At 43.9% G+C, this 15,777-nt stretch overlaps 1 protein-coding gene across 1 annotated transcript in view; it reads right to left on the bottom strand.

Annotated features, from left to right (window-relative positions):
* Snd1 (staphylococcal nuclease and tudor domain containing 1) overlaps positions 1-15,777 on the bottom strand; it is a 395,467-nt gene that overhangs the window by 128,891 nt on the left and 250,799 nt on the right. The window contains exon 15 of the mRNA XM_051175794.1: positions 14,711-14,852. Coding sequence (XP_051031751.1) covers positions 14,711-14,852 — 142 coding nt within the window. The remainder of the gene's footprint in view (positions 1-14,710; positions 14,853-15,777) is intronic.

Genomic DNA, 15,777 nt, shown 5'->3' with positions numbered 1-15,777 from the left:
TGTTTAGCAGCACAGTCTCCTGTCAGTCAACACTGCTAACACCTCCTCCCCATCTTGTGCATTCTTTCTCTACACTGCTACTCAAGGCCATCGGTTTAACCCTTTATAAAACCAGAAAGGAGGGCAACCTGGTGATCAGTAGTAGTTTGCCCCTCTGCCCCTCTGACTTGTTCTCAGCTATCTACTGAAGAACCACCAGGACCAACCAAGTTGTTAGGCCTTTTATTAGCAAAGCAGCTGAATAATTTATAAGGGCTGCACAGGGCCCATTAGAAGTGTCCTGGCAGTAATAACTGGCTTAGGACTATGCTTACTCAGGGCTAAAGTTTAATTTGTCCATAAACACCCCAGCTCATAAACCCATCCCACAGGTCTGACCTACTCTTTACACAATCACATGTCCTACCCATACACTTATCTTAGGTATGTATGTTCTTATTGGTGTCACCTCTTGGGCCAAGAAAATAAATCCAACCCCCAAATGATGGCTAAAAACTTATACCCCCATTACTGTAATCCACAAGAGGGGTGGGTGGCTATTATCATCTTCTAAACTTTGCTTTTGGTAATGCCACAAGAAAGATGTTACTGTGTTGGTTTCTAGCCAGGAACGGCACAGGCACACACAATGAATGAGCAAAGACTGGGAACCCCCTTGTTGGCTGCAGAAATATAAGAGTGTTTAAGAAATAAGAGTAAGATCTGGGTAACTGTGTTCACTGCCAGTGTAAGTGCTATATTCTATAGGAAGGCTTACACAGACAGATTAAGAAAATCCTGTGCTTTTTTTTTTTTTTTCAAAAGCAGGTTAATATACTTTTCTCATTTGTAAAATAGGGAGTGTAATGTTAATTACCTCAGAAGGATGTGTGGTTGGAGCTAAATCCACAACTAAAGCAAATAATCGCTAAGCAAAAGCTATTCTTAGAAGATTAGAACAGTAATGAACCAGAGAAATTCAAATTCAACCCACTTCTCCTATGAAAAAACAAAGGCTAGTGGACCTGTTGAGGAGTCTAACTTTGGGGCAGACCCCAGCATTAGTCTGGTTTTCTTGAGAAATACCCAATTTGGTCTCTTAGCCATCAGAACTGCTATGGCAGTTCCCACTCTGTGGGAACAGAGTGGGGATAATTTATTTCTTAGATTTTTAAATACTCAAAATGCACACCCCAATCAGTTAGTTAGTTACTTCCTTCATTCCTTCCTTCGTTCATTCATTCCACTCATTCATGTTTAAGCACTATTCAATGCACTGCTATGGTAGATTAAGTAGTGACAAGACAGACAATATCTGTCTTCAAGCATCTTATATACTGAAGACAGAGCGATGTGAGAAGGTAACGGTAGGGATTGGAGGCAGGAGTTAGACATGCCTTTAACTGAGGTCATTCATGCCTTGGTAGATCTCTAGAAGGATGGCATTATAACACTATCTTCAGCATATGATACATGAATATGTATGACTATATTGGATAAGAAATCAGAGTGCCATTGCCCTGTAGGAATCTCACTCTTGGGACAACATGTCATAAACAAACATACTATCCACTAATGACTTTTATAGGAACAGACCTCTCTGCAGATCTTTGGTCTTACCTCCCAGGCTATTCTAATAGAGATGGGTGGGTTAAGGTAAAAGCATCAGTAATCAAAGCTGAATTCATTTCATATTTTCAGGTGGAGTTTATTTCTCTTCCCCACTAGAGGTTGAATTCTTAGCCCCTAGTATTTGTGTTATGTCTCATGAAATTCCTGCCTCAAGAATCAGATCAGGGGATCAAAGAGCTATTCTTAATGTCTCAGTTCAGGAGGGAATGGAGGCAGAGGCAGGCTACTCACTCCAGCATTTAGCGGCCGTCCTCCACAACGAGGCCATTGAGCGGGCGCCACAATGAAGGACTGAGGATAAAAGGCTGAAGGAAAGCATACAGAGTCCCCTTGCACAGACTCAGTCATTCATCACCAGGCAAGTGCCAATATCTGGGAGCAGCAATCTCAATTTCTGCAAATCCTCCAACCTGCAACCGCTGCTAGTGACTCTGGTGGCGGCTTTCCTGCTTACTAGAGTTTGCAATACCCAGTCCTGGCCATGAGCCAAGGAGACATTACTTAGGGTAGAGCCACGCTGGCTGCAGAGAGCAGCAACAATGGACTTCACAGCTTATAAAGCAGCTTACAAAGGGCTCCCATGTATTTCAAAAAGCACTTCAGATAGCTGGTGAGAAGCTATCTGCACAAATGCAGTCAAGCAGTTTATTCCTAACCCACTTAATTCAAGGTTTGTGTCAGAAGCCAGGACACAGTGCAGGCAGGTACAGAGAACCTAGAGGGCTGGATAGCTAGGAAACTGTGGGGACACAGTCAAGGTACATTCTTCTTCCCTGGAGAACCAGCCAATGCAAGAGACATGTTAGGCTATAGGATGCCAGGGCTCTTCAGTGAGCTCTCTGCCCATCTGCTCTCATCAGCACCTCTAAGTAGATTTGTGAAAGTTACTGATGCCCACTGCCACACCACCCAAGTGGACTGCCAAGGTGACACCAGCCAACATGTCTTCTGCCCTGCCTTTTCACTTGGAAGTCTCTGGGGACCTTACTATTTAGGCTATCCTGTTAGGCACAGTTTCCTTTCCAGAGAATAGGTTCAACAGAAAACAGGCCCAGAAACCAAAAGAAGCTGAAGACGGAGACAGAATGCTTGAATCAGGAGTTGTCATCATAGGTGGTAAACCCTGAATGTACCCAAGAGGACTTTCCCACACAAGACATAAGGTATGGAATCATTTCTTATTAATTTTATCTTGTCCAACAACTTTTTATGTTGCCCCCGCCCCCATGTTTTAAGACAGGGTCTACTGCATGGGAAATAAGATTCTAGGACACAATATAGGCTGACTAATGTTTGCTTGGGGAGAAATCACTTACACCAGAAACAGATGACGGCTGCGGGTTCCAAAGATGCCCTCGAATAGGAAGAGAGAGAGCAGGGGTCCGGGACTCCAGACCTAGAACCTACATGTCACATCTGCACCTGTCCCCACATCCCAATGGGTGTGGTCAGTACAAAAGGTGCAAGTGGAGTGGATATCTCACTATAATTCCCCTTCCAGTCTAAAGTGAAGATTTAGGCTTGATACAAAACTATATACAAAGATAGTAAATATCAAGTGTGCTCTAGGAGAAGGAGAAGTAAGAACACACACACTTAAGACCTATTGCCAGTGAGGTGACAAGAGCAAACGGCAGGAACTACATATCCAGTCCGAGATTACTATAGAGATGTCCTAAGCTGGAGAGTTTAAATCTTGTCCCTAATATTTCTATAGATAGAAGAGAGAGCAATAATTGTGACAGTCTAATCTTCAACCTCATCAAAGACTCGAGAAGGAAGATAGCACTACTAGGGTAGGCAGGAAGTGCAGGTGAGCGGCTTCCAAAAGGTGCAGCGAAGACAGAAACAGCAGGCTACCTGGACAGTCCTCCAGGGTCTCACAGCAGCGGAGGAGCAGCCAGCTTTGGCTAAGGCCTAGAGTGTCTGACAGACGAACACAGAAGCAGGGAGGTAGAAAGGCTGTCTTACCCTGACTTGGCTAGGTTCAGCAGTCTTCTATGTTTGTCTCCTGCAAGCACAGTAGGACAACGTGTCCAAACTTTGTGGTCGAGGTGGGGGAAGTTCTTTGCCCAAGAGGCCAATAGCCGAGGAGAGGATGGACTCCAGAAGGAGTGACATCAGTGCCCAACATACTCTTGGGAATAGCTCGGTGCTGTCAGGAGCAATTGTGTCTCATGTCAATGGAGTACTAATCTTAAAACATTTAAATGCCATGTTCCACAGTTCTATGAAGTGTTTGAAGATCAAGCATCTATGTCTGACTAATCTCATAGGTATAAGAAACATGGGTGATGATAATCTGTAGTACTCAGGAACACAGCTGTACAAATGGTACTACAAGGGTCTCATGTAGTTCAGGCTGGCTGTTTTAAACCTAATACTCAGCCAAGGATGGTATGGATTTCAGATCCTTCTGTTTTCACCTAGAATGCTGGGGTTACAGGTATGGGACACCAGCCCCAGTTTATGTGGTGCTGGCAAGCACTTATCACATAATCTACTGTCTACTGTCTATCAGGCCTTAAAACAAATTTCATGTGTACTTTGTTCACAGAAGATGAACTAATGTGAATGTGTGTGATGGACATCAGGCCAGGCTGAACTATGACATATAAGTACAAGGACCCCTCACTTGACTTTGGTGATCTGACTTCAGTATATATCTGTCAAGCCAGGTGTGGATCTCTTAGGGAGAATTCTGAATTGGTACTATGAAAGTAAGAGGTTATTATGAGACCAGTACAATTAGAAGACATACAAAAGCCTGCATCAAATATGTGAAGTAGAATTTAGGAAAGCAATACAGTTCACTATGCTGAAGAAACAAAAGCTACCAACCTCAGCCCTTCATTCTACTAAACCTATCCTCTCAAGGAATAAATAAGTATGATGTGACAGCATTTATTCCAAGTTCCAACTTGCAGGAGGCAGATCATTATGAAAGTAGGTTTAGGATGCCATTCGCCCATGCCGTACAATTTCTTTTACTGCTTAGTATGTGACATATTATGTGCAGCAATAAGAAATATTAAAGGGTCAAGATTTTTTTTTTTAATTTTTTTGAAAATCAGTGCTAGGGACTGAGATTGCACATACCAGGCAATACGCAACCAGAGAGTATACCCCCCCCCCCAGTTGCAGGGTTTAGTAAATTACATATATGTGGATCACCAGCCTCAAAGGTAGCTCTTTATGTCTTGTTTACTCAAAATTTAATTAGCAGAATGACTATCAGGGCAGAAAAATCTTTAGAAAGAAGGAATGGAAATAATTTATATCATCTGCATAATTCTGACTGCCCACCCAGAATGTACCCCTATTCTCAGTATGAATTTTCTGAGCCCCTTTCAAGTTATTTTATGCATGTATAGTGTAACTCTATTACCCCCCCCCCCGTGTGTGTGTGTGTGTGTGTGTGTGTGTGTGTGTGTGTGTATGTGTGTAGTAAAGAACTGATTAACAAAATGAGGTCCTTGTATGAGAGAAGTCAAAGAAACAAAAAGTCAGATGCTGAATTATAGGAGTAGCACAACAACATGGGCGTAGACCTATTAGCCAGAGCTTGCTTTCTGCCCTCATCAGCAAACACTAGGTTAGGAAGAAGGGGAAGCCTGGGAAGGCTCTGGTCACAGGTCTACAGTCCATAACTGTGCAGCTTTTATCTGGTTCTTAGAATCAATAGGATGAAGTTACCATCTGCCATGAACAGGAGCTGGACAGGAGGACTTAACCACTGAAACCTCTCATCTTGAGGGGCCTCCTGCTGTGCTGGCATTTTATACTCTAATAGGTACTGCAGTGGGTCCAAATGTAGCCTCTTGAAGGCCTCTACCATTTCCTTTCCTTCTCCTGCAGTACTGAGCGATAGCAGGTGTTAGCAAGTAACCATTGACTAATCCCTTTTTAAAAAGGAGGATAAGAGCAAATACAAGCCAGAACAAGTATCTTTTACCACGCCTTCCCACCCACTACTCAGGGAAGGAGAAAACTCTGCTTCTCTCAAATCAAAGCAGGCTGCTTACAAGGAACACTACCACTACGTGAACGGGAAAGATGGCCACTCTACGCAATCTGCCTATTTTGATACGGAGGGTTGGATGTTGTTAGCATTTTCCAATCAGTGCACTCATGAGTAAGTCTAAACTTGGCAAAGAATTAAAAAAAAAAAATTCTTATTAAACAATGAAAATCAAGAGTAAAAAGAAATAGCAGTTTGCTGAAAAGGAGACTAAAATATATCAGGACGCTACAAGAGTTATTTCTGCATTCTCTGCACATACAACATCATTCATGAAGAAGGCAATGGTACAAATATAGCATAAATGTCGTCTGCTCTAGCTTGTAATTTAAAATGCAAATGCTAATGAGTGAACTGGTGTATCAGTGGAGTTAATAACCGCATGCCTAGCACAGGGGCTGCATCCAAAACACACACAGAGAAGAGACAGACACCATGTTCCAATTTAAAAATAAAAACACCCAAATTAACCCTCGAAAAATCACTAGCAGATGTACAAGCTCAGGAAAAGGAGGCACACAAGGGCAGGGAAACGTGGCCTTCTGTGATGGTCTGCTGACTGGTAGACTTAAATATCTTCCTCCCCAGTAAAGGTATGCATGGATGGGGGCTCACAGTGTTTATTCAGGAATTCTATTGTAAAGCACCATTAAAATACACAGAAGGGAAGACTACAGCGAAGCCAGAAAGCTCCAATGTGAAGTTTCTCAAAGCCCATTCTGTAAGCCTGGAAGCCATACCTGCAGGGAGCCACAGAAGATGAACATCTCATTTATTATATCAGAGACAAAGAGGATAGAAACCCTGGTTAAAACTTTCCAAAAGTCTAAGTAATTGAAATAAATGGAAAAAGCGAATATATTTGTATCTCGGATGCCTTCCACATATGACAGGGACTTGTGTGTCTCATTCTTGCACCTACAAGGCCTACGTCTGGCACCTCTGGATCAGAACCTGGGAATGTTCCAGTGCACTGAGATGAGGAACGGCTCCCAGGGCCTCCTCAGTAACCTCATACATGGTGAGTGCTTCCCACTCACAGGAGTGTGAGTTTGTGAGGCCTTCTAAAGGCCATCTGGAGGGATGTGCATAGTGACCCACACCACAGGCAACTTAAATGACCAGCTTGCACTCAAACTCTACAGTCTCGTTCAAATCCAGCCGATAAGTCGGAGAAGCCCCAGTAACTTTATGAATGAACTGCAAGGAGAGCAATGACCCGGGGCAGAAGAGAAGGGCAGAGACCATTTCATTGTTCAACGATGAGGAACAGGGTAAAGGACGTGAAACCTCCTTAAACTGGTTTGAAAGAAGATGTGAGAAGCAGTTCCCATAGCAACCAAGCTACATCTTACAGGTAGTGTACACTGTTTACCCTGGGGCTGCTCACTACAAGTTATCACAGCATTTCTCTTGAAAAAAATTTATTAATTTTTATGTGTATGTGTGCTTTGCCTTACCATGTAGGTCTGTGCACTATGTGTTTGCCTGGTGCCCGTGGAGGCTAGAAGAGGGTGTCAGATATCCTGGGATTGGAACTAGAGATAGTTGTGATAGTTGTGAGCTGCCACGTGGGTGCTGAGAATGAAATCTGGGTCTTCTGCAAACAAGTGCCCTAAAGTGCTGAGCCATCTCTCCAGCCCTTCCTTTAATTTTAAATTACCAAACCACTTTTACTCCATCTGTCTTATGTCTAGGGTAGGCTTTTACAATCCTATGGCCAAAAAGACTGCCCCACAAGGCTGGGCTAGTGGAGAGTAGCCCAGTACAGGATGCTGTTACATCAGTACCACTAAGTGGCTGATGGAAAATGCCAGCAAGCTGACAAGATGGCTCTGAAAAGAAAACAACAAACAACCCTATACTGAAATGTATTCCGAAAGAGCCACAGAATAGACGGGGCGCACTCAGAGACGGGCGCTAGTCCTGGATACAGGCCAGGAGACCTATTAGATTTCTGGAACTTCCTCTTCATCCTACTCTGCCCCAAGGAGATTCAGAGTGAGACCCTTTTTAAAGGAGGAAGGAAGGAGGAGGAACTGAAAAGGAAAATATTCATGACTCTGCTTTTGGCTCATTCTCAAAGCTCTTACTCACTGTGGACAACAGGGTTTGTTTCTAGCCAAGATTGCCCTTATCTCACCTAAACTGAGGTAGAAAGCACAAAAAGCACTAGCAGCTTCTGCAGATTAGGAGAGTTCAGAAGGAACCTTCTCAGTGACTAGCCAAAGGCATTCCCACGGCCCCTCCCAGGAGAGGGTTATACAACACCTACCTTTCTTTGGCACACAGAACCCAAATGAGATGGTGTGGATCAAACACCCTGACTTGGAGGCCACAGATGACTGGCAAGACGTCACAGAGGGCACCATTTTGGTGACTATCTAACATTCAGTTCAGAAGCTGCTGGCTGACACAGGCTAGCAAAGAGCTGCCAGAGGCCTCTTGTTGTCTCCCACATCCTCCAGTCACTACCACCAGACCAAGACAAGCAGGCTGGTCTGATCCAAACAATGAGGAAGCTGGGAATCGGAACCCTTACAAGCTTTCCCTACAAGGCCTGTGGCTGCCTTAAATTATGCTGAACAAATTTCATTTTTACTGATGACTTTATTACTTTGCCTGGATGGGAAAAAAGTCGAAATGGCTACTGAACGAATGGAAGCCCTTCCTCTCTTCCCCTCAAACATTCTACTATGTCCCACAGGTCTGACCCTTTGAGTCCTCTGGCTCACCCACACACATGCACATTTCTAGGCTCTAATAATCAGGTCTCTCTTTTTTGATCAGATCCATTGAAATACTGCACACCAGGCTATCGTGGTTAAATAAGGGCGTGGTCAGTGCCACAGACGGACTATCTCACTACACCAGGCTGCCCTGCCTTGGCCCAAACCTGCAGTGGTGAATCTAGAGTTTTTGAGTTACAGAGCAGGTTGGCCTGAGCCCTCTGAGAGTGTCACAATATTTACTCACTGTTTCAGAATCTCCACGTGCCTTTCATGTGTTTGTATATTAGCGTATGCTTCTCCTACATAATGCTTTTGTTTTGTTGATGTTAGGCTAATCTTCTTGCCTTAGCCTTCCATGTACTGGGATTACTGATATGAACCACCAAGCCTGGCTACCTTAACCTTAAAGTATTTGTTACCCATTATGCTTATACATTATTTCCTGCTAGAAGGCTACAACTTTATCATGCATTTATGTGTTCCTAAGATGGTGCCCAAAGGATAGAAAACATTAATAAACCATGCCACTGAATATTTCCTAAGTTATGAGGCAGCCCATTCTAAAGGTGCAGACAATCAGCCTATAATCAGAGGTTTGAATCTTCACCAGCCTGACCAATGGTGAACCTGCGGAGAGTTAGTTAGCTAAGACCAGAGCACTGAAGCTCAGTGGCAGGAAAGTCCTTAAGAAGAATGTTTATGCACTAAGGTAGTAACAGAAAAGTGATGATGACTACTACATCCTTTAAGGAAACTCTTCTAAGACCTGATACAAAGTTATTCTGCCAAACCGGAAGTTCCACATCTTCTTGGATGCTTAAATGCCACCTCCCCTGGAAGATTTTCCCATCCCTCAATTACTTGTCTTTCCTCTGAACTTTTGCTATGCTTTGAATCTGGTTTGCCATTCTGCATTACTCTCCCTTGATGCCCTCTATCCCCAGAAATTCATGCTGACATCTAACAGGTACAGTGGCAGTGTTGGGGGACAGGGACTTTAAGGAATGCATTACTTATTGTAGGAGTAGGCTGATATGAGTGGCCCTTCCCCTCACAGTTTTTTCTCTTTTATTCATACACTTGCCCTTCAGCTTTTATTGTGAGTGGAAGCAGCGGGAGGTCCTCAACCAGAAGCAAGCAGCTGCTGGCACCACCAGGATCTTAAATGAACCAGCTTCCAGAACTGAGAGCCCAAATCCACTTCTTTCTTTTATACATTACCCATTCTTAGCTTAGGTATTTCACGGCAGTGACACGGAAGGATCTAAGACAATTCTTGAGGTGTGCTGCTTATACTTCTGATAATTCTAATTTCATTATTGCTTGCTTTTATAGGGCTGGTTATACTACAAGATTAAAAGTTATTCAAAAGCATAAACTATTTTGTTAATTTATGCATCTTCCTTATTATAAACTTGTAAAAACTTTTGGCCTTGTCACAACAAACCTGTTGTACTAATTTTTAGCTTAGATCATCTTTAGGATGATCTAAGATGAACTTAACTCTAACTCTGCATTTAAACTTAAGGACCTAGAAGGTTCAGGAAAATATACTGTCAAGCTGTCCTTTCAGGTGATGGGTCCCAACTGGAAACACACAGGCAGGGGAGATATCCAAACTGGGAAGTCCCAAGAGAAAGAATACCCCACTTCACAAATATCCATTAAGTTGCAATTCAATTAAAGCATCTGAAAGGAATTCATAAGTATCAGCAGACCCTGTAATTGCTTAATTAAGGATAGGAGCCCAGCAAACACAACCACAGTAACAGCCTGATTCATTAGCACCTCTGTGATAGCAGAATGGGATTTCTCACTTAAACATACATTGGCTTTAATTGTGTAATTTGGTTAGGCACTGGTAATCAATGGGGATCCACCATTCCTGGGGCCCGGAGATGAGAAGGATACTCCAGTTTACCTTCCCTCCCTTCCTCTCATTACAAGTTTTTGGTCTATTGAAACAAGCAGTTGATATTCTAATTACAAAAGACTGGAGAAGAGATTTTAAAGTGAAGGCAGGAAATGAAACACTATTCAAAGACATTCAAGGTGGAAGGACAGACACATAGCCACACCTTTTATTCACCATGGACAAACCCACCACCACCGTTAAAACGCAGACATCTAGAACCTGTTTGGCTCCCTAGTCAGAATGCACCACCAGGGGGGAGTTATAATCAGAAAGAGAGATGGAAACGTAAAATAGATGCCAAAGGGTAGGCAAGGGAAGCCTCATTTTCTAGTCCTGTTTCATGTGCCTAGGTAACCAGTTAATTATAAGTCACCTGCTGTGATACACACAAAACCCCTGCCAAGTGGCTGCTGCCTTCTAGGCAGTTTGTCCCATGAGTTCTATGTAAGGTGAGTGCTATCTACCCTGGCTCCTCACCACACTCACCTTGGCTTGTAACTCACCAGAATGTGGGAAATGCAAAGAGGCATGTCCCAGTCTCAACAGAGGCTGGTAAAAGATCCTAAATACCTAATTAAGACTCCTTCCATTACTGCACCCTGAAGCCTCAAACTAGTCTTCTCTTTTAATTCTGGAGAAAGCATTTTGTTTACTGGACACTACCTTAATACCTGCTATCCTTTGTCAGGAGGACAATTTCCTGAACTGTGCCCTCAGAATGGGCCCAAAGGCATCAGGTGATTCACAGTAAGAAAATTTCATACAAAGGTCATGGTAATAGAAGGACATATACTCCATGTCCACACAATATGAATCAAGAGGCGTATGATTTATAAATATATGCATATATGCTTCAATAATCTACCTTATATAAGACACACACACACACACACACAAAGCTTAACACACACGGGGAATGAGCATAACCTGAAATCCAAGTGTAAAGGGTAAGCTAGTTTTGTTCTAATAGAAGGGATGCATGAAGCTTACTAAATTCTACTCAAGAAAACCTGATGATGCCTTAAAACAAACAAAAGCTGGGCAGAGTGGGGTGATGGGGTGGGCGTGTTCCTCTGCTTCCCTCAGTTCTCAGCTTCCCACTAACACTCACTCGGGACAGGAGCAGACTGGGATTGGCCTCCGAGGAGGCCACAGCAGCAGGCTCAGGGACCGTGAAGACTCTCAGCCCTGATGGGCTAAGGTCACCTGCTCGCTGACCAAACCTAAGCCAGGTGCTGAAAGGACTAACGGTCAGGAGGCGCTGACCTGTTAGCTGCAGCTGACTCCCAGGCCCACCTGCTATCCCATCTGACTGAACAAGCGCTTCACGGACAGGGGTGCAGGAACCGTGACAGAGAGACCAGCTGGCTCAGGCCAAATGCCACTCCCTATCAAGCTGTGGGGCCGTCTGCCCAAAAAAGGCCACATAAAAATGGAAAGTGTCCACCCCACCTTCAAGCACAGAGGGCTCTGCAAAAGGCTGGGATTAATGAGGGCTGCAAGGAGGGAACTGATCTCAACAAAGGTCTTGGCTTTCCCCTTGAGAGCTGCAATGCAAAGTCTTTCCTAGTTGCAAACAGAGGCCACATTTGCAGTGTCATTTTGTGTGGTGTGGAGTGCGTGCGACACCTATCTTTGAGTTAAACAGTCACAACCCAGGCCTCCAGGCCTATGCTTATACTCATTCACCTTTACTGTGTCACACATGGTCTCTCTTTCAGCAGACTCTCCACTCATGTTCCAGCTAACTCACATCTCCAGGTCACCGTGCCCTTCCTTATCCCTCCACAGTCTCCTTCATCTCTGGGAATTCTCAACAATTGGGTTCCATTTTCAACTGAACATTCCCTAGGATTTTCTCCACCCTCCCCATCCCCACACAACCTTTTCCAGGTTGGCCTCCAACTCTTGATCATACTGCCTCCATTTACTTAATACTGTGATTATTATTTTACCACCAGGTCTGGCAACTCCATCTTTTTTATATGAAGATTTTATTGAGTTTCACCTAACATTCTATAACTGGTCTATGAAAAACAATAGCTATACCCCATAGCTTTCGAACTGTAACATACCACCTTCATGAATCAAAAGCATGCATCAATTTTAGAAGTATTCAAGATGCTGATATCCCCTCCCCACGTTACCTGACCAGCTTTCATTTTTATGCACCATTTTCCATTTATTTCTATTAGATTTTTGAGTTGAGCAAACTCTATCTGGTAAGTTTGGTCCTAGCCAGCAACCACGGGTATTTTCCAATCATCTGGAATCTGCCTTTGGTTGAAAGGCTGATGAAAATATATGTGACTCTAGACTGATAAACAGTACAAACCACTTCAGTTTTGTACAACTGCTCTTTTCTGTGAAGTCTGACAGTGCTGGCTCCCTAGAATTCTCTGTCCTCTAAGCTGGTGAGGACTATGCTTAGTGCTCTTCTGCTATTCCCGGGCTGTGTCCTCTCTGCCTGCATAAGAATCCTTAGCCTACCTTACAGTTCCTGGGATGTTTACTTTGCATATAGAGTGGAATAAACCACTCCTAATGCTGCTTTGGAGGCACACAAAGAACCTGAAGTATGCCACACGCTGACCTGAGCATTTGCCCAGGCCCCTCTGGTGAGCTTGAACCTTTCTATGGAAACTATAAATATTACACATACAAGGCCAAACCAATTACCCATTCCTCTAACCAGTTCCTCACTGTGTTGACTTTGACTATAGCCTTCAAAATCTACTCTGAGGCTCAAGTCTAGGACACTTGATTTTCTCTGCTACACTCATCTTAAAAGTGAAGTTTAGACATTCTCCGTTTCCTATCAAGTCTACCTTCTAAATGTTTGAGATTATATTTTTAGCATGTATTTGCTGCTATGTAATCAAATTTTCTGATTGAAAGTTAACTTAGGCAATGTTGTTGGAACTATGATGATTAGGATAATGCCAAGTCTACAGAGAAATTGGCTGACACAGTCAGGCAGTAACATGGTTTCCTTCTAAGCAAGCTTTAACAAGCAGCATCCTGTAGGAACTCTCCTACCATGCACACATCTTGAATTGACTCCATTTAAGGAGCTGAGTTTAAAAGCCAGTGGTTTGGTCCCCCCACCCCGCCCCCCCTAAGAATCTGAGGTCAGGTTTCCGGGAGACAATCAGACCTTTTCTATCGTTCACCCTGGACTAAATTCTACATTTCCAAGAGGCTGCTTTTGTTTTTCGGGTAGAGCAGACAATGAGCCGAATATATACCTTAAATCCCATTGACAAGAATTCACAGCCAAGAAACCTTCCAGCTACAGAAATCTTAAGAACGGGGCACAAATGGCCATGGGAACAGACTTGCACCGCCCTTTAGCTTTACTTTATGACGACTGCCATCAGTGGAAACACAAGTTGGGCCCTCCTGTCGGGTGTGGATTTGATTCAAACCTTCTTTCCGCAACTGCCCCTGAACCCCAGTCTTTCAGGAGAGCCACGGAGCTGGAGCTGGGCAGCTACCATCAAACTGGTAAGAGCTTGTGAAGTGCCTCGTCAAGGAGAGTCAAGGAGAAGCAGCGAGCTGCCCAGCCAGGTGTTCAGGGAGCTGTTTCTTGCACATAACTCAACCCTTTTAGTTGGGGCCTGAGGGAGCCCCTTGTACAGATGAGAAGTTCTCAGTGCCTTCCAGGAAAACGGGGCCAAGGGAAAGCAAGGCTTTCTATCCAAAGCAGATTCTATCCAAGAATTCAACAGAAGAAGCTGAGGCAACAGGACAGTAACAGAAAAGGCGACCTGCACCTGGGGAGTGTCCTTTGTGAGTGGGTGAATGTGAGGGGTGGGAAGGTGAAATGACAGCCTTCCTCCAAAGCCCAGTTCCCGCGAGGGCTGACTAGAAATAAATATCTTTATCATTTGCCTGCAGCGAAGAAATGAAGCCGCTTATTCCCTGAATACATAAATGTAAGTTGTTCAAAGAGCACTTTGCACAGTCTCACTGGCTGAGAAAACATTAAGCAACCCAGCAAGGCAGGCTATGAGGGGCGAATGATAAGACGGCAAGGAAAGGAGGAAGGCTTGCCCAGCATGTCACCCTCAGTCAACAAGAAATACTGCAGACAGAAGAGCCTGTGAAAGGTTTTCCTAAGGGACTGGGGTCCTGATGACATCTGAATAAAAGAAAAAGAAGAAGCGAGTTGGAACTCCAGGGATGGGGGCAGCTCCCGGGGCCTGCCTACTTCTGATGTGTCAGGAGCAGATGACCTTAAATGGCTAATGCCAACAATGAGAGTTCCACTATTCATTTCCCGTTCCCTCCGTCCATCTAAGTAAGATGAGGTTTCGTCTCCGAAGGCCTGACCTTGGTGGCATGGAGGAAGAACAAGAGGGCTGGAGGCTACAGGGAAGGGCCAACTTCCAGGAAGGACATTTGGAGTCACTTGGAGCATGGACTCACCTGCCAGCAGGAAGGTGATGAGGCAAGTCTCCTTAGGCAAATAGAGCTTGAGGCGAGAGCCACTGAAGACATATTCCACCACGGCCTCAGAACGGCCTGCCCGCTGAAGGAAGGGCAGGAACTGCTTTGCTTTCTGGGTGTCCTGATGGAGAAAAGAGGGAGATAATCACTGGAGAGAAGTGGACACAAATAGATGTCCTTTGCCTTTGGTTTGGGGTAGAAAACTGAGCAAATAATCACATAAGAATCTGTAAATTTTGAAGATATGACACAGATGTGCTACGCGTGTGACCTTTTTAGAAGAAATACTGTCAAACAACAATTCCCATAACACTCTCCTTGACTCTTCTTTCGGTACAGTGACTGAGCACTCACTGCATGCGTGTGTGTGTGTGTGTGTGTGTGTGTGTGTGTGTGTGTGTATGTATGTATGTATGTATATATAGTGAGTGCTTGGAAACTGAGCCCACTCCTGAAAACTAATATTATTCTTCTATGGTGACTAACTGAACCTTTAATTTTCTTAAAAAACAAACAAACCAAAAAAAGTGCCATTCAGGCCATGCCACATGGCACCTACAATTTTTGCTCAGGAAACCAAAATGATTGGCCTGTTTTCAAGTGTAAACAGGTTGTATAAGACTCCAAGCTCTCTCTGGTTTCTTAACCTTGTCCAAAACCTGGCCTTCTCTGGACATAAGTCCAATGAACCTTGCTTCATATGCATTTTGAAGAGGTGTGTGTGTGTGTGTGTGTGTGTTACTCTCACACCCAGGGAAATAGATAATAGTAGGATGTGTTCCACGAAGACAAAGAACACATCACGTCAGCACAAAAAAATATAGAAATTAAAAAAAAAAAAAAAAAAAAAAACCCACAGAGAACCATCTAGTATTTTTCAAATAGGCTTAATTCATCAACACAAGTCCATGCATTCTGCTCTCAAGAGTACCAAGCATGAACATTTTGAGTCTCAGAGCTCTTGACCACACAGGCGCTAAGGGCTTTCAAATCCTTTCAGTCTCTCAAGCTAATTAAACAGATGACAGAGTAAGCAAGCATCAAAA

This window comes from Phodopus roborovskii, unplaced genomic scaffold (genome assembly GCF_943737965.1).
Source record: "Phodopus roborovskii unplaced genomic scaffold, PHOROB, whole genome shotgun sequence".
NCBI lineage: Eukaryota > Metazoa > Chordata > Mammalia > Rodentia > Cricetidae > Phodopus > Phodopus roborovskii.
The sequence above is the reverse complement of the archived record's forward strand: the minus strand, read 5'-3'. Positions and strand labels throughout refer to the sequence as shown.